Raw genomic sequence first — 24,199 nt, 5'->3', positions numbered from 1 at the left:
CTTCCGACTCGGGGCGGGGGGGGGGGGGGGGAGGTAAGAGTGCTACCAACGGAGCCAAACCGACACTCCATGATACCCCTGCTGTCGGCTTCCGACAATTGTCATTTTAATCAGAAAACCTGCCTGACAAGTTCAGAGACAGGCTCATGTGTGAGGTGCAGACAGTAATCATAGAATTTTACAGCACAGGAGGAGGCCACTCGGCCCATCGTGTCCGTGCCGGCCGACAAAGAGTTCTCCAGCCTAATCCCACTTTCCAGCTCTTGGTCCGTAGCCCTGCAGGTTACAGCACTTCAAGTACATATCCAAGTACTTTTTAAATGCGATGAGGGTTTCTGCCTCGACCACCCTTTCAGGCAGTGAGTTCCAGACCCCCACCACCCTCTGGGTGAAAAAAGTTCTCAACTCCCCTCTAATCCTTCTACCAATTACTTTAAATCTACGCTGTCATGAATCTTATCATTCATGAAGAAATGACTCATAAAATAATACTCGGGCGTGGGCCCAGCTTGCCCAGGACATTTTTGTAACCAGGAACTAGTGATGTAACTAGAATCTCATGGTTGTGAAACAGTTGATTAAAGCCTTGTTTTATACTCAAATCAAGTGCTTAGTAGTTTCCTTACGTCATACGCTATAACTACTTTAAAGTTATGCTGAACCTTTATAAAGCGCTGGTTAGGCCACAGCTGGAGTATTGCGTCCAGTTCTGGTCACCACACTTTAGGAAGGATGTGAAGGCCCTTGACAGGGTGCAGAGGAGATTTACCAGAATGGTTCTGGGGATGGGGGATCTTAGCTACAAGGACAGGCTGGAGAAGCTGGATTTGTTTTCATTAGAGCAAAGGAGGTTGAGGGGTGATTTGATAGAGGTGTACAAGATTATGACGGGTTTGGATAGGCTAGACGGGGAAAGGCTGTTCCCACTAGTTGATGGTACAAGGACTAGGGGACACAGATTTAAGGTTTTGGGCAAGAGATACAGGGGGGACGTGAGGGAAAACTTTTTTACGCAGCGAGTGGTGAGGACCTGGAACTCGCTGCCGACGGAAGTGGTGGAAACGGGGACACTCAATGTTTTCAAGGGGAGACTGGATAGGCACTTGAGGGAAATAAACTTGCAGGGCTACGGGGATAGAGCGGGGGAATGGGACTGACTGGATTGCTCCAGAGAGCCGGCACGGACTCGATGGGCCGAATGGCCTCCTTCTGTGCCATTATGGCTCTCTGCCCCCTGGTTACTGACCTCTCTGCTAAGGGAAATAGGCCCTTCCTATCCACTCTATCTAGGCCACATATAATTTTATTCACCTCAATTAAATCTCCCCTCAGCCTCCTCTGTTCCAAAGAAAACAACCCCAGCCTCTCCAATCTTTCCTCATCACTAAAATTCCCCAGTCCTGGGGGCAACATCCTGGTAAATCTCCTCTGCATCCTCTCCAGTGAAAGGTCCACACAGCCGAATCTCAACCTGTAGTTGCGCAGATGCCGACCGACCTGCAGGTCACCTGAGTAAATCCAGCAGGTTCTTCCCTGTGATTTCAGATTTCCAACGTTCGCTGTTCGCAATCGGTAACTTTATCCGTCTCTTCACGTAGCGTCGAAGGGGGAAGAGGCTCCCACTGATCACGGGCCAGGCCACCTGCACTGTGGGCTCACCACAGCGGTCGCCATCGCTCTGAGCAACCTCAGACAAGTTTCCAATAAGAAAACAAGAATTTTTAGCAGAAGGGAGGCAAGAAATCCGTCCTTTATTTGAAGCTGGAGGAACAGCACCTCATTAGGCACTTTACAGCCTTCCGGACTCGATATCGAGTTCAACAATTTCAGATCGTAACCTCGGCCCCCATTACATTTTTATATATATTTTTTATCCACACCTTTGTTTTGGCCCCCCCTTTTTTTTCTCTCTCCCACATGGCAGCTGTCTCCCATTCTGCCAGTGCATTTCACACCTAATCTAGAGCCGTCTTTTGTCTCCACCAGTCCTATCACCATCTCGTCTCGTTTTGAATACCTCTTAATGTCTCTCCACTTCTCTTTTGTTCTCTCCCAGCCCCCACACTGGCCTTTTAATCGATTTCATTTCCTGAGCTTTATCAGTCTTGACGAAGGGTTTCGACCTGAAACATTGACTCTGTTTCTCTCTCCACGGATGTTGCCTGGCCTGCTGAGTTTTTCCAGCATTTTCTGTTGTTATTTCTGATAAGCCAGCCCCCCCTCCGACTTGCCCTCGCCCCATCCCTCAAGCCATGGCCCCTTCAGAAACACGTTGAATTGCCTCCTGGCCCCAACAGCTCCCTTTCCCCTTCCACCTCTCCTGAAGGTGTGGCCTCCCGCCGGAGGATGACTGCGCCTCAGTCGGGTCATCGTTCTTCAAGCGCGAGTCTGGGCAGGGAGTCCCAGGTGCCCATTCAACCCCCCAACAATACCTCAGCTCCGGGCGTCAGCCGTGGCTCAGTGGGCAGCAGTCTTGCTGCCGAGTCAGAAGGTGGTGGGTTCAAACCCCGCTCCAGAGACTTGGCCACGTAATCTAGGCCGACACTCGCAACTCTGCACCGAGGCTTCAACGTCGGAAACCAAAGCCAGGCGCTGGGGAAACCCCCCAATTCTCCGCAACCCTCCCCCCCACAAAACTGTCAGCCTAATTTCGACCTGGGGGAGATTCACATCCAAACTACACACTGCGTGTCAGAAGTTAGATATATTTCTTAAGGCTAAAGGGATCAAGGGATATGGGGAGAAGGCAGGGACAGGGTACTGAATTTGGATGATCAGCCATGATCTCATTGAATGGCGGAGCAGGCTCGAGGGGCCGAATGGCCGACTCCTGCTCCTATCTCCTATGTTTCTATATGTTAAAACTGCTTTCTATCCTATCCATTGACAGGATAGGTGCACCAACGTCAGTGTTCTTGCTCAGGCCAACATCGAAGCTCTGACCACGCTCGATCAGCTCCGATGGACGGGGCACATTGTCCGCATGCCCGATACGAGACTCCCAAATCAAGCGCTCTACTCGGAGCTCCGGCACGGCAAGGGAGCCCCAGGTGGGCAGAGGAAACGCTTCAAGGACACCCTCAAAGCCTCCTTGAAAAAGTGCAACATCCCCACCGACACCTGGGAATCCCTGGCCCAAGACCGCACAAAGTGGAGGAGAAGCATCCGGGAAGGCGCCGAACACCTCGAGTCTCTTCGCCGGGAGCAAGCGGAAGCCAAGCGCAAGCAGCGGAAGGAGCACACATCAACCCAAGCACCCCACCCACCTGCCCCTTCAACCACCGTCTGCCCCACCTGTGACAGAGACTGCAGGTCCCGCATTGGACTCATCAGTCACCTGAGAGCTCATTTTTAATGTGGAAGCAAGTCATCCTCGGTTCCGAGGGACTGCCTAAGTTAGTTAAGTTAGTTGCATCGACAGCAAAAGGCATGAAGTGACTGGGATTCCAACCGCCTCCCCCATCACGGCCGGCCTCTGTGCCAAGCGCAGCGCTGCGGGACCCACACATCTCAGCACACCCCACACCTTTTATTACCCGCGACGGCCGAGGGGACATCGCCTGGGAGACGGACTCAGGAGAAGCACCAAAAGCAATCAGGAAGGAGAGTCGTAAAGTAGAGTGGGGAATTTACAAGATCATTTCCTGGACTGAATGGGCTGACAGGAGCACTCGTAAACCCAGTCACACCTGTCAACACCGCTGGGAAGAGTTGTATCCCTGCTCCCAGCCGGGCCGTCTCCTCCAGTCCGTCCAAAGATATAATTACAGATTCTCTATCCATACCAACCAGAGAAAACCACTTCACACCCGTTCTAACTCACACCAAGTCCTGTTCGCCCATCACCCCCTGTGCTCGCTGACCTACATTGGCTCCCGGTTAAGCAATGCCTCGATTTTAAAATTCTCATCCTTGTTTTCAAATCCCTCCATGGCCTCGCCCCTCCCTATCTCTGTAATCTCCTCCAGCCCCACAACCACCCCGAGATATCCGCGCTCCTCTAATTCTGCCCTCTTGAGCATCCCTCATTACAATCGCTCCACCATTGGCGGCCGTGCCTTCTGTTGCCTGGGCCCTAAGCTCTGGAATTCCCTCCCTAAACCTCTCCGCCTCTCTACCTCTCTCTCCTCCTTTAAGACACTCCTTAAAACCTACCTCTTTGACCAAGCTTTTGGTCACCTGCCCTAATTTATCCTTATGTGGATCAATGTCAAATTTTTTCTCTTAAAATACTCCTGTGCAGCACCTTGGGACGTTTTACTACATTAAAGGCGCTATATAAATACAAGTTGTTGTTGTGTATGGCGGGGTGGCTGGGTGCGGGATGGCGGAATGGGGGTCACTCCACATGGACAGTTACTCGAAGTCCGACCAGAACAGAAACTGGATTTTAAAACATCTCAAATTATTCATACTTTCCTTCAAGACTTCAAATTGCTTTTTACCAATTTGTGCTTGGGTTATTATATTTGACAGGGGTGGCAGCTCTTGACAAGTTGCTCTAGTGTTTATATTAGAAGCACAGATTCTGTTTGATGAAGGAAGCGGTCTGAATAATTACTCGCAATCAATACAATCGAATTCTACTAAAGAGACAATTAAGAACTTAATGGGAAGGGGAGTATGTATATGCATCTTGCTTGAGTTTGTGTCTGTGTGTGTGAGAAAGTGTGTGTGTGTGTGTGATTGTGTGAAAGAGCGACTGTTCCACAGTCCTCTGTTCCTCGTTCAAGTGTTCACTTTGCAGGTTAGTGAGCGTCGGACGGCTATTTGGCCACTGAAGGCATCACAGCCAGACCCAATCTGGATCGTCTTGAGGGGTGGGAACCCAGGCCCCCTTCCCACCACCCTACTCAGGGGTGCTGAGGCCAACTGTCGCCCTCAACTGTTGCCCCAGACTTCAGCTAAGTCAGCACAGATGGCAGCCAGAACCCGAAGACCTTCCTGAGTAGTGGTCAGTGCCGCACAGGGAGCTCCACTCTCCAGCAGAGTCATCAGGGTAAATTAACACCCTCTTCATGCGAAAGGTGTACTGAAATCAAGTCTCCCACTCCAACTCGTGCTTCAAAACTGTGGGGCTCCTCATCTCCCTCAGTCTGCTCGTCCTCCCACCGTCTACGAGCTCCTAACCCAAGCTTGACGTCACCGAACCACTGCTCAATTTACCTCATAAAAAGACTTGCATTTATATAGCGCCTTTCACAAACTCAGCACATCCCAAAGCGCTTTACAGCCAATGAAGTACTTTGAGAAGTGTAGTCACTGTTGTAATGTAGGAAATGCAGCAGCCAATCTGCGCACAGCAAGCTCCCACAAACAGCAATGTGATAATGACCAGATAATGTTTTTAGTGATGTTGATTGAGGGATAAATATTGGCCCCAGGACACTGGGGAGAACTCCCCCTGCTCTTCTTCGAAATAGTGGCCGTTGGATCCTCTACGTCCACCTGAGAGAGCAGCCGTGGCCTCGGTTTAACGTCTCATCTGAAAGACTGCCCCTCCGACAGTGCAGTACTCCCTCAGTACTGCCCCTCCGACAGTGCGGCACTCCCTCAGTACTGCCCCTCCGACAGTGCGGCACTCCCTCAGTACTGCCCCTCCGACAGTGCGGCGCTCCCTCAGTACTGCCCCTCCGACAGTGCGGCGCTCCCTCAGTACTGCCCCCCCCGACAGTGCAGCGCTCCCTCAGTACTGCCCCTCCGACAGTGCGGCGCTCCCTCAGCACTGCCCCTCCGACAGTGCGGCGCTCCCTCAGTACTGCCCCTCCGACAGTGCGGCACTCCCTCAGTACTGCCCCTCCGACAGTGCGGCACTCCCTCAGCACTGCCCCTCCGACAGTGCGGCGCTCCCTCAGTACTGCCCCTCCGACAGTGCGGCACTCCCTCAGTACTGCCCCTCCGACAGTGCGGCGCTCCCTCAGTACTGCCCCTCCGACAGTGCAGCGCTCCCTCAGCACTGCCCCTCCGACAGTGCGGCGCTCCCTCAGCACGGCCCCTCTGACAGTGCGGCGCTCCCTCAGCACTGCCCCTCCGACAGTGCGGCGCTCCCTCAGCACTGCACTGGGAGTATCAGCGTAGATTTTTGTGCTCGATTCTCTGGAGTGGGGCTCGAACCCACGACCTTCTGACTCCGAGGCGAGAGTGCTACCCACTGAGCCACAGCTGACACCTAGCTTGACAAGAGGCCACCCATGGAATTGTGATCGAGAAGGAGTTGATGCCTTCAAGTGTGGAGAGCAGAGAACTGGCACAAAAAAAAGTCGAAGTAGATGTCTGTCGAGGATTACTTGTAACAAAAAACGGCAAGTGTTCAAGCCTCCCGCTTCACGGTTAAGTTGTCCATCATTACTGAGTGCAGTTCAGTCCCTTATGCGTTCCATTCTGTTGCCAATCACCTCCAATATCACGTTACCAGAGACACTGAGCTACTTAGTGTTGGGCCTAATTGCTTTCTTCTGTTGCTAACCTAATATTGGGCCCGACTGATGGGAATACATCAGGGACGTTTAACGCGAGCTTTGATTTTCTTTTATCTTTTCAGACCCTGGGGGCAGATGTTAATTTTTTTTTGTTTGGGGGGGAGGGGGGAGGGGGGTGGGTGGACGTACCACCTCAGTCTGGCCGCATCTCAGCGTAACTGGATGCCTTGCCGAGGTACCGCCACGGACCCCGTTTCTGGTAACTAACGGCGAGCTGCTTTAAACCCCCCACACAGTAAGACGGAATGCTCAGTTAAGGCTTCATCCGTTCCGCTTTGCGTTCGTTTTCCCAATATTCTCCAACCCCCTCCCCCCGCCCTCCCCTCCCGAGGCTGCTGGCTCCTGCTGGGGTCTGTTTCCATGGGAACCGGCTGGGGTCAATACCCCTCCTAAGGAACACCCCCTCTGCCCCAGTGTGGTAATGGAGTCAGTCAGTCAGCCAGTCAGTCATTCAGGCTAGGAAGATCCCAGGGACGATCCCTAGCCTGTTCCGAGTTAGCCGATCCCGGCCAGAACACCACCGAGGCTTCCGCTCGTGGTCGCGGTCCGGTGACTCCCGCTGGGGAGTGCGCGCGTGCGCGCCCGGGCACCAAGCGAGGACAGCGAGGTGTTCGGCTGCAGTGCCCCCCACCCCTCCCCCGAATAGCCTGGCAGCATTCTGTTCTCCTCCCCCACCCCCACGGTTGGAGTCAGAACCTTAAGGGAAGGAGAGGAGAATAATTCGAGCGAATCAAACAACCGCACCACAATCCTGGAAAGGTGCTGGGAATCGGCGCGCGAAGGAGTCACTGGAGTGTGCAGTAGCTATTGATTTTCCGATCGTTGGGAATGTTGTGTAGTCTGAATGAATCGTTTGTGTCTAATCACTGCCACATGGCAGAGCGCAGCTCCCCCGGTGCCTCTTGCTGCTGCTGTTCAGCAGAGACATCTGTCACGGAAGCTGCCAGTGTCTGCCTTAGCCTCATCCGACCAGGCTCCCTCTGACATTCCTGGGCCTCGGCTCATCAAACCGAGGGCCAACGAACAAGAATCAATCCAGCGGCAATATGTTGCTTTGGGAGTCGAGGAATAAATCTAATATCAGACAGCAAGCACCAAATCAGTCACTCTCATCTCGACCTCTAAATGTGTGGGGAATTCTTCTGAAAATAGCATTTTATTGGGAGGGGGAGGGAATCTCTCCTGTTAATTACGGTACAGCTCCCATCATTCCATCAACCACAAAAAACAAGGGAATAATGAGCGGGATGCGGGAATCACTTGACCTCACTCCATCACAAAACATCTCTTCTTCACTCATTCTGCCAGTGAAATAGTTTGTATTTTTCAGTAGCTCAAGTCAGGGGACACAGCATCAGCCCAGGATGAGCTGGTGGGTGGAAGTTTGTGCTGCAGAAGACGTTTCAAACTGAAATCCTAAATAAAATAAAAAGACTGCGACGTTGTATAAAAAAAATACGGTGGCTTTACATCCGTCACCCGATGGTCCAATCTCGACCTCTTCACCACAGCTACATGTCTCGGGTATTCAAGGTGTGAAAAGCAGTTTGAGACGGGAAAAAAAAACTGGCGGATTACCGTGCACACGGGAAACAGGAGGCGGCCATTCAGCCCCTCACGCCTGCTCCGCCGTTCACAGAATAGCACAGCACCGAAGGAGGACATTCGGCCCATCGAGTCTCTTTCGCAGAGCGATCCCATTAGTTCCCACTCCCCCCGACTCTTTCCCCATATCCTTGCAATTTTTTCTCCTTCAAGTATTTATCCAATTCCCTTTTGATGCTACTATTGAATCTGTATCCTTCTTCTTCTTCTTAGGCAGTCCCTCGGAACCGAGGATGATTTGCTTCCACATTAAAAAATGAGTTCTCAGGTGACTGATGAGTCCAATGCGGGACCTACAGTCTCTGTCACAGGTGGGGCAGACGGTGGTTGAAGGGGCGGGTAGGTGGGGTGCTTGGTGACGTGCGCTCCTTGCGCTTGGCTTCCGCTTGCTCCCAGCGAAGAGACTCGAGGTGTTCGGCGCCTTCCCGGATGCTTCTCCTTCACTTTGTGCGGTCTTGGGCCAGGGATTCCCAGGTGTCGGTGGGGATGTTACACTTTTTCAAGGAGGCTTTGAGGGTGTCCTTGAAGCGTTTCCTCTGCCCACCTGGGGCTCTCTTGCCGTGTCGGAGCTCCGAGTAGAGCGCTTGTTTTGGGAGTCTCGTATCGGGCATGCGGACGATGTGACCCGTCCATCGGAGCTGATCGAGCGCGGTCAAAGCTTCGATGCTGGGGATGTCGGCCTGAGCGAGAACACTGACTACTATGGAATCTGTATCCACCGCCCTATCAGGCAGCGCATTCCAAATCCTAACCACTCGTTGTGCAAAAAAGTTTTTCCTCGTGTCCTGGTTCTTTTGCCAATGGCCTTAAACCTGTGCCCTCTGGTTATCGAGCCTTCAGCCATTGGAAACAGTTTGGTGTAGGGTCTCCTAGTGGCTGTCTCAGTTGCACCAATGAAGCCACCAGGGGAGATTAGGATTTCCATGCGGAAAACCAACTGCCGATCCTGATCCTATATTGATATTTGAAGATCAATTCTCATCAACTCTTTGGACTTCAGTTAGAGCAGAGCTGGTCTGTGCCTCAACTCCAGTTACCCGCCCTTGCTCCCAATCCCACGATTCCCAACGAAAATCTATCGTTCCCAGTCTTGAAGGCGCCAATTAACCAGCAGCATCCACAGTCTTTTGGGGGGACGAGAGTTCCAGATTTCCACTACCCTTTGTGTGGAAAAAGTGCTTCCTGATTTCTCTCGCAAATGGGCGAGCTCTAATTTTAAGATCACGTCTCCTCGCTCTCGCTCCCCCACAGTTTCTCCGTATCTCCCCTAATCGAATCCTTTCAACATTTTAAACACCCCTCAATCTCCGATACTCGAGGGACTACAAGCCACGTGGTGTGGGATTGAGTGACACAGAACGGGAAGATCCCAGGCTCAAATCGCCAAGCTCGGGGCCCACAGTACTGGGCGCCACCGAGGCTGAAAAGCCGAGGACAGGCGACGAGCTAAATCAGGAAGTAGGGGGTTGGGTGACTCTAAGCTCGTGTGTTAAAAGCCAGCAGACTGGAAGAGCAAGGGAAGCAATTTGCCAGTCTTATGGTGCCGGGAGAGAATGAGTCCGGGGGAGAGGGGCGATGCGATGATTCTTAATTTCAACGCAGTGAGGATGGAGGGAGAAGGAAGAGTGTGGAGTTTAGGAGGGAGGAGCGAAGACCATCGTAGCATCAATAAAATGGAGAGAAACGAGGAAGGTTGCGACAGAGGCTAGAGAGCAATTTTTTTGGCTCTCCAGATTCCGAAAGGGCCACAGAAATAGAACAAGGCTATCGAAATTAAAGAAACGCTTGCAGATCTCCCGTGGCATTGCTCATTGTAAGTCAGATGATGTGCTGGTTTATAAAGGTACAAGTGTTAGAGTCATAGAGTTATACAGCACAGAAAGAGGCCCTTCGGCCCATCATGTCCACGCCGGCCATCAAGCCCTGTCTATTCTAATCCCATTTTCCAGCACTTGGTCCGTAGCCTTGTATGCTATGGCGTTTCAAGCACTCATCTAAATGCTTCTTGAATGTTGTGAGGGTTCCTGCCTCTACCACCCTTTCAGGCAGTGAGTTCCAGATTCCAACCACCCTCTGGGTGAAAAAGTTTTTCCTCAAATCCCCTCTAAACCTCCTGCCCCTTACCTTGAAACTATGCCCCCTGGTTATTGACCCCTCTACTAAGGGGAAAAGTTCCTTTCTATCTACCCTATCTATGCCCCTCATAATTTTGTACACCTCAATCAGGTCCCCCCTCAGCCTTCTCTGCTCTAAGGAAAACAACCCCAGCCTGTCCAGTCTCTCTTCATAGCTGAAGCGCTCCAGCCCAGGTAACATCCTGGTGAATCTCCTCTCCAATGCAATCACATCTTATACCACGTAACTCACTATGTATTATTCTGCTGCCAAGGTGGGGGCTGTGTTTAAGGTGGCCTGCCCCTTTAAAAGGCACACAGTCCCGACAACTGCGGATTAGAGGCGGATCGCAGTTGGTGAAGGAGTTTGTAGCTTGGCGGATGCTGGTAAATTCCCGGCCCCCCGGTCAGAAACAACCAGCACGAAATGACCGGCTTGCTTTCGCTTCACTCACGTACTCCCGACACTTTAAACTGAGCGGCCTGAGATGAAACATGCTGGGCGTGCAATGGCTGATCAAAGTTTAAATCATGGGCAGAATCATTTTCACAGGCAACATAATTATGTACGTCAACAGTTAGTGATCTGACTGTGCCTGCCCTTTAAATACATTGTTCCCATTACTGCATGGGGATCATATTTGTGTTAATCATCAGCTTTCTTGCGCTCATAGAGGTGGCTGTATGTTAATATAACCATAAATGAACGTATTAACATTTTGTTTTTAGCATATGTAATGAGACTGGGTTTGAAGGCTCAGACTTCACTTTAAATCAAACTGATCCAACTCGGTGCCCTGCTGGTGATGAGATCAGTCAAGTCACTGACTCACTCTGGGGAAGGAGCGCTACTCATCCTGATTGCTCGACACCAGGCACAACGAGAGAATGTCACAGCCAGCCAATCTGTGTTCAACCCGGCTCACGCGCCAACAGCCGCGGCGATGGTGCCACGAGCACGACACAGCAAACGTGTGTGGGGGGGCCTTTGTGTGCGGGGAAGGTCGCATGATGCCAAAGAACAAACAAACAAGTCAAGCGAACAATGAATGGAGAGAGGGGCGGTCCTCCGTGTCCAACGGACAAAGGGGGGCTTTACAACCGCTTCAAAAAGGAGAGCTTGTCAGTACTGGGAAGGAGCCCGAAGAAGGCTGATGTCACACCCTTTGGAAAGAGCGATTAGGCAAGAGTCTATTCGATATAACCCAACGCAAGGAAACTCTCACAGGCCGACAGAAACTAGAGGGAGGAACCTGCCGTAAGACAGAAGGCAGATAATGTACCACGAGTGACAGAGACTCGCAGTCTCTACTCCCCACTTCCCCACTCGTTTTCTCCCCTTCTCTTCTGAAGACGCTGACTGTTGGGAGTCCGGTTCCACCACGGCTTGTTCACAAGCGCGTAAGAAATAGGAGCAGGAATAGGCCACTTGGCCCCTCGAGCCTGCTCCGCCATTCAATAAGATCGTGGCTGATCTTGGGCTCAAAGCCACTTCCCCACCCGCTCCCCATAACCCTTCACTCCCTTGTCTTGCATGTTCAACTGCGCACTGCTCATGCCTTAAGCCGAGATGGCGAGTGTCCGTGGGCTGTTTCATCGAGGGCTGGGGGGATGGGGGGGCGTAAGTCGCGCAGGCAAGATCTTCCCCTCCCTCCATGCGCACAAGCCGCTGTCGCTGGACAGCGATGTTTCAGGAGCGGATATCTTGCCTGGTTTTGTCCTCTCCTTAGCCCAGCTGAGGCCCATTACGGGCCCCACTTTGCTCACAATTTTGCCAAGACACAGGGGGGTGGCAACACAACGTCAACCCAGGGTCGAAACTTGGGACAAACGGGGATGTCACGGGTCAGCCGGCCCAGCGGGATGTACCGTAACACGAGTCTTCGGGAGAGGAGGTGGGAAGGAAGGAAAAATCAACAGGACCTTGTCTGAATAATTAACAAAAAGGTGAAGACACCACAAAAGCCTTCAGACCAACGTTCCCGCTAAGCTGCGTGGTCTGGAGGTCCCGCACAGGCCGCTCACCGGCTTCTAAATGGGAGAGACTGCTCATGCGCAAGAATCTGAATGGGCCGCGCAGCCACTTAAAGGAGCCGCGCACTCCACAAATAATTAGAGGGAACATTGGTTCAGACATCGCCCTACCGTTAGACTTACAACTGGCACCAAGGTCCACCACCACTCTCGGCCAATTAGCTAAACACTTAATCAAAACATTTGCTTGGGGCCAACTTTATGATTGGAAACAAGTATTTATTATTTGTGGGCTGTCTTATCCGGTCATGGGAACGTCTCAAAGCCCTTGACATCCAATGATGAGCAGTCACCGTTGTTATACAGGCAATTTGCGCACAGCAAGATCCCGCAAACAGCAAATGAGATGAGTGAGCAATTAATCTGGGGGTTTTGTTTTTTTTGTGGTGGTGTTGGTTGTGGGTGGAACGTAGGCCAGGAGAAAGCTCTGCCCGTCTTCGAAACAGTGCCATGGGACCCATTAACATCCACCTGAACCGACAGATGGGCTAGGGTTTAAAATGGCGAGAGGCTAGACCTCCGACAGTTCCTGGAGTGGGGCTTGAACCCACAACCTTCCCACTTAAAGCAGGGGTGCGTCCTACTGAGGCAGACGCTTGATTGCTTCAAATCCACGGAGACACCGAGTGACTGTCACGGGATGCACACGACGCATCCCGGTTTCCATCGCTCCACCATTGGCGGCCGTGCCTTCAGCTGCCTGGGCCCCAAGCTCTGGAATTCGCTCCCTAAACCTCTCCACCTCGCTCTCCTCCTTTGTTAAGTCGCTCCTTATAACCTACCTCTTTGACCAAGCTTTTGGTCCACCTGGTTCAATATCTCCTTACGTGGCTTGGTGTCAAATTTTGTCTGATAATCGCTCCTGTGAAGCGCCTTGGGACGTTTTACTACGTTAAAGGCGCTACATAAATACAAGCTGTTGTCTGCAGTAGCTGTAGGTTTTGGTTGGGTGATGATTCTCCTCTGCCTCTCTCTCTCAGTACGTCTGACTGTGATTGAGGTGTTTGTCCAGGACCGTGGGATTAACAGTAGGAATGCAGCACCTTGGTCCTATTACATAGAAACATAGAAGATAGGAGCAGGAGTAGGCCATTCGGCCCCTCGAGCCTGCGCCGCCATTTAATGAGATCATGGCTGATCATCCAAACTCAGTACCCTGTCCCTGCCTTCTCCCCATATCCCTTGATCCCTTTAGCCTTAAGAAATATATCTAACTCCATCTTGAATATATTTAATGAATTGGCCTCAACTGCCCTGTGTGGTAGAGAATTCCACAGGTTTACCACTCTCTGGGTGAAGAAATTCCTCCTCATCTCTGTCCTAAATGGCTTACCCCTTATCCTTAGACTGTGACCCCTGGTTCTGGACTCCCCCGCCATCGGGAACATCCTTCCTGCATCCAGTCTGTTTAGTCCTGTTAGAATTTTATAAGTTTCAACGAGATCCCCTCTCATTCTTCTAAACTCTAGCGACGCTAAAGTCGCTGTATAAATACAAGTTGTTGAAACGGACAAGATCGTTGCCTGTGCTTCTTCCACCCACCATGAATTCAACCCGACAGAACATTTCAATAATAAACAATGCAGGCAGGCCGCGATTCAATGAGACCCGGCCCACTTTAAGAGGAAGCCCGCGGGGGGGGGGGGGGGGTGCTGAGGGGAACGAATATTACGGGTTCAAGTTCCACAAAACGAGCAGTTATGTATTTCCTTTTTACCTGCCATCATTTTTTGGGCCTCATAAGGTTCCATGTAGCCATCGTTCTCGGTCACTTTCTCCTGTCCAGCCTGGTTCAGGCCAGCCTGCTTAGCATCGAACGGGTCGGCGTAGTCTTCGAGAATAATGACCTGGCAGCAGACACAAATTAAAACACAAAAGAGAGATGCATTATACACTGAGCGCTCGTTTGAAATGGGTAATTGTTTCTATAATGTGCTACAGATCTGGATTCCACGCCCTGTGGGCATCAACAGCAGAGCCATTCTCAATAAACCAGGAATAAAAGCTTCTTTAAAGGTGACAAACTGCGGCGTGTAAATAATGTCGAGGTTGAACTGTTGCTACCATCACAACATGTGCGGAGAGTGTAAACTGGCAGATAATCATTAATCTCTCACACAAGTACTCGGGGAGTGAAGAGGCAGCGGCTGTTTAGTCATCGCAGGTACCATCTTCCTCATTCTTTCAATGTCTTTTTTTTTTAACCCCTGCCTCCTCCCCAGCCCCCTGGCCGGGGTATCATCCCACACCCAGCTGGGGACCTCCCACACATAGAAACAGAAAGATAGGAGCAGGAGTAGGCCATTCGGCCCCTCGAGCCTGTTCCGCCATTCAATGAGATCATGGCTGATCATCCAAATTCAGTACCCGGTCCCTGCTTTCTCCCCATATCCCTTGATCCCTTTAGCCTTAAGAAATATATCTAACTCCTTCTTGAATATATTTAATGAATTGGCCTCAACTGCCTTGTGTGGTAGAGAATTCCACAGGTTCACCACTCTCTGGGTGAAGAAATTCCTCCTCATCTCAGTCCTAAATGGCTTACCCCTTATCCTTAGACTGAGACCCCTGGTTCTGGACTCCCCCGCCATCAGGAACATCCTTCCTGCATCTAGTCTGTCCAGTCCTGTTAGAATTTTATAAGTTTCAATGACGGTGGCATAGTGGTTAGCACTGTTGCCTCACAGCGCCAGGGACCCGGGTTCGAATCCGGCCTCGGGCGACTGTCTGTGTGGAGTTTGCACATTCTCCCCGTGTTTGCGTGGGTTTCCTCCGGGTGCTCCGGTTTCCTCCCACAGTCCAAAGATGTGCGGGTTAGGTTGATTGGCTATGATAAATTGACCCTTAGTGTTAGGGGGATTAAATACGTGGGGTTACGGGGATAGGGTGGGATATGTGTTGGTGTAGGGGTTACGGGGATCGGGTGGGATATGTGTCGGTGCAGGCTCGATGGGCCGAAATGGCCTCTATCTGCACTGTGGGGTTTCTGTGATTCTGTGATTCTGTGAGATCCCCTCTCATTCTTCTAAACTCTAGCGAGTACAAGCCCAATCGACCCAATCTCTCCTCATATGTCATTCCTGCCATCCCAGGTATCAGCCTGGTGAATCTTCGCTGCACTCCCTCCATGGCAAGAACATCTTTCCTCAGATAAGGCGACCTTGGCCAAGCGGCCACTCCACAGTCGCAGATCTGGGCGCTACCACATTTTAAAAACAGCGCCGGTCGGAAAAATCGTCAGGCTACTGGACCCATGGCGGGCGTCACCGCTGGGTCCCAAGTTCCCGCCCTGGCACCTTGGTGCCCACACACACCCAACCGCGAGCGCACTTGCCTCCCAGCGGGAGTGGCTGTGTAGCGATCAGCAGTGGGCTCTCCCCGGCTAATTCTCCTCCACCCACAACCAACACCACCAAAAATTAGATTAACTGCTCACTCATCTCATTTGCGGGATCTTGTTGTGCGCCAACTGGCTGCTGCGATTGCCTATATAATGACGGTGACTGCACTTCATTGGATGTCAAGGGGCTTTGAGACGTTCCTGTGGGAACTATGCCGACCCCGCTCGATGCCCAGGGGCGTTCAGCCCTAACTGCAACACGGCCCAGCCCGGCTTCGAGCTCAAACGCGGGACCTCCACAGTCGAATAGCCTCACTGTCCAGGCTGGGTCTCGGCTGCCGCTAGCGAGGGAACCACATCCCAGGAGAGTTTTAAAAAAAGGGTAAGGAAGGGAGTTTGTTGACGGTTCGGAGGCACTTTTATGAGCTAATTCACAAATAAATGCTTCCCAAAGGCAAGAGGTGCCCAAGGACAGACTGGGAGCGTCTCAATGCTCCTCTTTGCAAGGATCAGGGTCACGACCTGTAGGAAGTTCCTGAGAAGTAAGTCCAGAAGCCCACGGAACACAGGGTGTGGGAGCCAAACAGCGTAAAACAGGACAAGTGACGAGACAGCTGGGAGGTGGATAGGAAGGTCCAGGAAACATCCTTCTCTAAGCACAGGAAGTGGAACGCCCAGAGTTTACCGGCTGTATACACAGACCCCATTCCAGCAGAGATTCCCTTTCCAGCAGTTTACACCAGGACTTTAACAGAAAGACACAAATTGTGTTTTATCCATTTGTTTTCATCTCCGCTTTGTGTACTTAATCTCCCAATTTCTCCCCTCCCCCCCTTCCTTGCGTACAGTTTTGGTCTCCTTCCCTAAGGAAGGATATACTTGCCATAGAGGGAGTGCAGCGAAGGTTCACCAGACTGGTTCCTGGGATGGGGGGATTGTCCTATGAGGAGAGATTGAGTAGACTAGGCCTATATTCTCTAGAGTTTGAGAGGTGATCTCATTGAAACAAACAAAATTCATACAGGGCTTGACAGGGTAGATGCAGGGAGGATGTTTCCCCCTGGCTGGGGAGTCTAGAACCAGGGGTCACAGTCTCAGAATAAGGGGTCGGCCATTTAGGACTGAGATGAGGAGAAATGTCTTCACTCAGAGGGTGGTGAATCTTTGGAATTCTCTACCCCAGAGGGCTGTGGAGGCTCAGTCGTTGAGTATATTCAAGACAGAGAGCGATAGATTTTTGAATATTAAAGGAATCAAGGGATATGGGGATAGTGCAGGAAAGTGGAGATAAGGTAGAAGATCAGCCATGATCTTATTGAATAGCGGAGCAGGCTCGAGGGGCCGAATGGCCGACTCCTGCTCCTATTTCTTATGTTCCTCCCCTGAAGACGTTGACCAATTGATGAGGGAAGGGCTCCCAGGTGCTATCAGCCCTCTGGTACTTGACCCAGTTGATCACTCTCCGCCTCTGGCCTAGAGACAGAGAGAGGCAGCGGGTTGTTCGATTATGGGATGGGTAGGGCCGAGCCGAATCGTGACCTCGCACAATATTCCAGCTGGAGTCAGCGGACAGACACCAGGAGAGCTGACCTGGACCATCGCGTCTCTCCCTTTCCCAAAGGGGTCACTGAGGCCAACTGCATCGTCCCGCTACTGGCAACCCTGGTGGGACCTCCATTGTGCAAGGGCCATGGAGGAGAAAATGTCTCTCGCACAAACCTAGTGAGTCACACTGAGGAAAAGTTCCCAGATTCAATGCCCGGCCTGAACCACCTCAGTCCGGGCAGCGGCTGATCTCCCATGAGGTCAGTACTGAGGGAGCGCCGTACTGTCAGAGGGGCAATACTGAGAGAGCGCCGCACTGTCAGAGGGGCAATACTGAGAGAGCGCCGCACTGTCAGAGGAGCAATACTGAGAGAGCGCCGCACTGTCAGAGGGGCAGTACTGAGGGAGCGCCGCACTGTCGGAGGGTCAGTACTGAGAGGGTGCCGCACTGTCGGAGGGTCAGTACTGAGGGAGCGCCGCACTGTCGGAGGGTCAGTACTGAGGGGGCGCCGCACTGTCGGAGGGGCAGTACTGAGGGAGCGCCGCACTGTCGGAGGGGCAGTACCGAGAGAGCGCCGCACTGTCAGAGGGTCAGTACTGAGGGGGCGCCGCACTGTCAGAGGGGCAGTACTGAGGGAGCGCCGCACTGTCGGAGGGGCAGTACTGAGGGAGCGCTGCACTGTCGGAGGGGCAGTACTGAGGGAGTGCTGCACTGTCAGAGGTGCCATCTTTCGGATGAGACGTTAAACCGAGGCCCCGTCTGCTCTCTCAGGTGGATGTAAAAGATCCCACGGCACTAATTCGAAGAAGAGCAAGGGCATTCTCCCTGGTGTCCCGGCCAATATTTATCTCTCAATCAACATCACCAAATCAGATAATCTGGTCATTATCACATTGCTGTTTGCGGGAGCTTGCTGTGCGCAAACTGGCTGCTGCTTTTACCACATTACATTAGTGAATACACTTCATTGGCTGTAAAGCGCTTTGGGAAGCGTCGTGGATGTAAAAGGCGCTATAGAAATGCAAGATTTTTCATTCCTTTTTCCAAAAACATATCCGACTGGTCCGGATCTACTGAAAATGGCCAGACCAGGATCAGGACTCACAGACAGCTCTCCCCCTTCCCCGATAACCACCGTCACCCCTCAGACTCGCGGAATGGCCCCTTTGGCAAGGTACCCGAGACCCATCAGCACGTCTGAAGCCGTACCCTCTCCCACCTCATCCCCACTCTGCCCAGAGACAATCCAAATCTTCAGGAGAGGAGAAAACTAAATTTGGGTGAAAAGCAAAATGCTGTAGTTGTTGGAAATTACATGGAATTTATCGCACAGAAAAAGGCCATTCGGCCCAACTGGTCTGTGCCGGCGTTTATTCTCCACACGAGCCTCCTCTCACCCTAATGACCTCGTCGCACCCTACGTCTTGTATACCTCTATTACCTTTCTCCCTTGTGTATGCATCAAGCCTCCCCTTAAGCGCTACCGGCTTCATCGCACTAGAGAGAGGGCCGAGCACATCGCGCTAGAGAGAGGGCCGAGCACATCGCGCTAGAGGGCCGAGCACATCGCGCTAGAGAGAGGGCCGAGCACATCGCGCTAGAGAGAGGGCCGAGCACATCGCGCTAGAGAGAGGGCCGAGCACATCGCACCAGAGAGAGGACAGAGCACATCGCACTAGAGGACCGAGCACATCACACTAGAGAGAGGAGAGAGCACATCGCACTAGAGAGAGGGCCGAGCACATCGCACTAGAGAGAGGACCGAGCACATCGCACTAGAGAGAGGGCCGAGCACATCGCACCAGAGAGAGGACAGAGCACATCGCACTAGAGGACCGAGCACATCACACTAGAGAGAGGAGAGAGCACATCGCACTAGAGAGAGGGCCGAGCACATCGCACTAGAGAGAGGACCGAGCACATCGCACTAGAGGGCCGAGCACATCGCACTAGAGAGAGGAGAGAGCACATCGCACCAGAGAGAGGAGAGAGCACATCGCACTAGAGAGAGGAGAGAGCACATCGCACTAGAGAGAGGGCCGAGTACATCGCACTAAAGAGAGGGCCGAGCACATCGTACTAGAGAGAGGACCGAGCACATCGCACTAGAGAGGGCCGAGCACATCGCACTAGAGAGAGGACCGAGCACATCGCACTAGAGAGAGGGCCGAGCACATCGCACTAGAGAGAGGACCGAGCACATCGCACTAGAGAGAGGAGAGAGCACATCGCACTAGAGAGAGGGCCGAGCACATCGCACTAGAGAGAGGGCCGAGCACATCGCACTAGAGAGAGGGCCGAGCACATCGCACTAGAGAGGAGAGAGCACATCGCACTAGAGAGAGGACCAAGCAGATTGCACTAGAGAGAGGGCCGAGCACATCGCACTAGAGAGAGGGCCGAGCACATCGCACTAGAGAGAGGGCCGAGCACATCGCACTAGAGAGAGGACCGAGCACATCGCACTAGAGAGAGGGCCTAGCACATCGCACTAGAGAGAGGACCGAGCACATCGCACTAGAGAGAGGACCGAGCACATCGCACTAGAGAGAGGACCGAGCACATCGCACTAGAGAGAGGAGAGAGCACATCGCACTAGAGAGAGGAGAGAGCACATCGCACTAGAGAGAGGGCAGAGCACATCGCACTAGAGAGAGGACCGAGCACATCGCACTAGAGAGAGGGCAGAGCACATCGCACTAGAGAGAGGGCCGAGCACATCGCACTAGAGAGAGGAGAGAGCACATCGCACTAGAGAGAGGGCCGAGCACATCGCACTAGAGAGAGGAGAGAGCACATCGCACTAGAGAGAGGGCAGAGCACATCGCACTAGAGAGAGGGCCGACCACATCGCACTAGAGAGAGGGCCGAGCACATCGCACTAGAGAGAGGGCCGAGCACATCGCACTAGAGAGAGGGCCGAGCACATCGCACTAGAGAGGAGAGAGCACATCGCACTAGAGAGAGGGCCGAGCACATCGCACTAGAGAGAGGGCAAGGCGCCGTATGATCTGCAGCAGAAATTGAATTCTTTGGAGAGATCGCACAGGTCCAAATCCATAAATCCTTTCGAAAAGAGAATTTGGATCGGAAAAGTTTCGGAATTGTGGGGGGTAAATGGAACAATAGGTCCCTTGTTGGGCTGAACAGCTCTGGCGATGGGGTGGGGTGGGGCAGTGCTGTGTGATTGAAAAGACAGTTGAGGAACTCATGCCGGGAGCATTGGTGTGGGAGAAGGAATTGGATATGTCAGTCGCTGTCAGGAACGTGTATTTTCTCAGTTCTTTAGCCGGTTCCTAGCGTAACTGCTGAGTTGAGCTTTCGTCTTTCGTGAGTGTGCAGGGAGTCGTATCAATTGCAGCCCGTCAGTCAACAGTCGTCCTCAATGCAATCCCGGGGTCAAGCCCGAGAGGTCCTCCATCATGCCAACAGACTGGGAAACTCCCCTGGCTCTCTCCCCCCCCCTCCCCCCCGAAACAGTAACCTGCCTCGTCTCGTTCAGACGTCGACAGATCTCCAATGTGCATTTCCAGCATTTCTAGTTTTGTTTCCTTACATATTTTTTTTGGACAGCGAGCTGGTTGCCTGCCCGGTGTCGTCCTGAGAGACACAGCCCCGACAGTCCCAGTGAGCTGGTTAATCTGAGCCAAGGGGGTGGGCAGGGGTGGAGCCGAGGAACAGCGCACAAAATCAGCCAGGTCTCAGCTCCTGGCCACTATCCCCCCGACTCCTGACTCCACACACGCACACACAGAGAGAGACACTCACACACCAACCCACACACAGACAGAGAGAGACTCACACACCAACCCCCACACACAGAGACAGAGATTCACACACCAACCCACACACACAGAGACAGAGAGAGACTCACACACCAACCCACACACACAGAGACAGAGAGAGACTCACACACCAACCCACACACACAGAGACAGAGAGAGACTCACACACCAACCCCCACACACAGAGACAGAGAGAGACTCACACACCAACCCACACACAGAGAGACAGAGAGAGACTCACACACCAACCCACACACACAGAGACAGAGAGAGACTCACACACCAACCCACACACAAAGAGGCAGAGAGAGACTCACACATCAACCCCCACACACACAGAGACAGAGAGAGACTCACACACCAACCCACACACACAGAGAGACAGAGAGACTCACACACCAACCCACACACAGAGAGACAGAGAGAGACTCACACACCAACCCACACACACAGAGAGACAGAGAGACTCACACACCAACCCACACAGAGAGAGAGAGACTCACACACCAACCCACACACACAGAGAGACAGAGAGACTCACACACCAACCCACACACAGAGAGGCAGAGAGAGACTCACACACCAACCCCCACACACACAGAGACAGAGAGAGACTCACACACCAACCCACACAGAGAGACAGAGAGACTCACACACCAACCCACACACACAGAGACAGAGAGAGACTCACACACCAACCCACACACACAGAGACAGAGAGACTCACACACCAACCCACACACACAGAGACAGAGAGAGACTCACACACCAACCCACACACACAGAGACAGAGGGAGTCAGAGGGAGTCAGACACACAGAGACAGAGAGACACACAGAGACAGGCAGACACATACATAGAAAGCCCCTCTATATCTCTCTCTGCCACTTCCCCTCCCCCCCTCTGTGTGTCTCATGCTCCTCCCTTTCCCCAGCTCCCTACGCGCCTGCAATTTGCTATCTCGCGTCTCGAGCGTCCTGCCACGGGCTCAATTGTGATGCTTCCAGAGTCGAACAGCATGCCGGCATTCACTCCCGAAGCTCGGGGCGAAGAATTTCCGCTGGGGCTGCTGCTCGAGTGCCCACCGACCCAACGAGGAGTCAACAGGTGGAGAGAGAAGCACCAAAGCAAGGAGGGACTGTGAAAAGCGAGTGGGCCGCTGTGGCTGTCCCGACACCCCAGGACTGAGACCCTCACTCTCCCGAGCTCTGGCTGCACGGCCATGAGAGGGAAGCACAGTCTGCAGCAGCATTAACCGATGGCAATTTGTGACGGGCTCAAGGAGGTTGGAGAGAGGTCAAGCAATTTTCTAGATGGTTCCAGCCCAACACATTATCAAAGCATATTATTGCACAGCACCCAGCAGGATGGAGGGCACTCCCAGCTCAAGCAGGCACAGCCACTATTTGTACAAGTCTATCGGGCAGGATTGCCTCCTTCACTTCCCTTCCTCTTCCCAATACTTCACTCCTGCTTCATAGAAACATAGAAGATAGGAGCAGGAGTAGGCCATTCAGCCCCTCGAGCCTGTTCCACCATTTAATGAGATCATGGCTGATCATCCAAATTCAGTACCCTGTCCCTGCTTTCTCCCCATATCCCTTTAGCCTCAAGAAATATATCTAACTCCTTCTTGAATATATTTAATGAATTGGCCTCAACTGCCTTGTGTGGTAGAGAATTCCACAGGTTCACCACTCTCTGGGTGAAGAAATTCCTCCTCATCTCTGTCCTGAACTGTTTCAAAACTGAGATGAGGAGAAACTTCTTCACTCAGAGGGTAGTAAATCTATGGAATTTGCTACCCCAGAGAGCTGCGGAAGCTGCAACATTAAATAAATTTAAAATGGAGATAGACAGTTTCCTAGCAGATAAGGGAATTAGGGGTTACGGGGAGAGGGCAGGGAAGTGGACGTGAGTCTAGATTCGGATCAGCCATGATCCTATTGAATGGTGGAGCAGGCCCGAGGGGCCGTATGGCCTACTCCTGCTCCTACTTCTTATGTTCTTATGTAAATGGCTTACCCCTTATCCTTAGACTGTGATCCCTGGTTCTGGACTCCCCCGCCATCAGGAACATCCTTCCTGCATCTAGTCCTGTTAGAATTTTATAAGTTTCAATGAGATCCCCTCTCATTCTTCTAAACTCCAGCGAGTATAAGCCCAATCGACCCACTCTCTCCTCATACGTCATTCCTGCCATCCCAGGTATCAGTCTGGTGGTTCACAAACTTCCCCCGAGTCCAAATTGAAATGAAGACATTAAGAAAAACGACCGAGTGGCGGGTCAGACCAGACTCTGGCCCTTCCGGCTCCGGGTCGGGCTTTCGAAATCCAGCCCCAGGCTGCTCGGACGAAAAGTAAGCGGTGCCTGCAGGGTGGGTGGATCGATCCTCCTCGAAGTGGGTCTGGGGCAGTTCCCCGATGGACATGGGCCTACAACAGAATGCCAGCAATCTCGGTCGCGTCCGGTATGGGAAGTGTGGTGTATGTAACCTGTTCCACCTTAAGAGAACTTAAGCCTGTTCCACCTTAAGAGATGTACTACTTTCTCTGGCTGCTGTATACGTAATACCGGTGGTGACCACCGGTATATAAGCACTGTGTAGTAAGATTGTATTTCATATAGTCCTGACCTCCAACCAGTAAAGACCTGTTGAACTTTAATCTTGTAGTCTGTGTGTTATTAATTACAACTAGAACACACAGACTTTACAGTGGCGACGAGTCAGATTCTTACCCTGCGGCAGTTATATCCACGGCGGCTTCGTCCACAGAACGGACGTCGAAGAGAGGCTTCCACCCTCATCACCCTGCTGGAAGACACGTCGCGCGGCAGACATCGAGAAACCAGAGTGCAGAAGACATCCTGAACTCGAAGCCTCCATCAGTGGCTGTCAGCTATCTTCTTTCTACCTCGGTAGTGGGTAAGCCGGGCAGCGACGCGACCAGAAAATCGGCCGCGTTGGCTGTACAGACGGGGAGGGAAGACGGAGGAATAAGGGCGGTGAGATCGATCGCGACCGGAGATAAGGGCCGGGCCGCATTCGGGCCGAAAGGCGCAGCGCGGGGACATCGATCGCGGCTGGAGATAAGGGCCGGGCCGCATTCGGGCTAAAAAGACGCAGCGTCTGGGGGCAACTGAAGGCGCGAGAGCCGCGGTGAAGCGGAGACAGCGTCGGGGGAAGGGTGAAGACCGCCAAGCGCGGGAAAACCGCCATTTTGTAGGCGGAGGACGAAGACAAGAGCGCGGAAGCCGCCATCTTGGATAAAAATAAAAATAAATTAAATTGCAAC

General features: G+C 52.5%; 1 protein-coding gene across 5 annotated transcripts in view; it reads right to left on the bottom strand.

Annotated features, from left to right (window-relative positions):
- shf (Src homology 2 domain containing F) overlaps positions 1–24,199 on the bottom strand; it is a 238,133-nt gene that overhangs the window by 190,642 nt on the left and 23,292 nt on the right. For all 5 annotated transcript variants that reach the window (XR_015074378.1, XR_015074379.1, XM_085972348.1 and 2 more), the window contains exon 2: positions 13,950–14,079. Coding sequence is in view for 3 of the 5 variants with exons in the window: in XM_085972348.1 (XP_085828474.1) it covers positions 13,950–14,079 (130 nt within the window). In the remaining 2 variants the exon portion in view is untranslated. The remainder of the gene's footprint in view (positions 1–13,949; positions 14,080–24,199) is intronic.

Source organism: Somniosus microcephalus, chromosome 32, assembly GCF_052327205.1.
Source record: "Somniosus microcephalus isolate GS21.2 chromosome 32, FLI_Smic_1.0, whole genome shotgun sequence".
Classification (NCBI taxonomy): Eukaryota; Metazoa; Chordata; class Chondrichthyes; order Squaliformes; family Somniosidae; genus Somniosus; species Somniosus microcephalus.
This window is presented reverse-complemented; position numbering and strand designations above follow the sequence as displayed.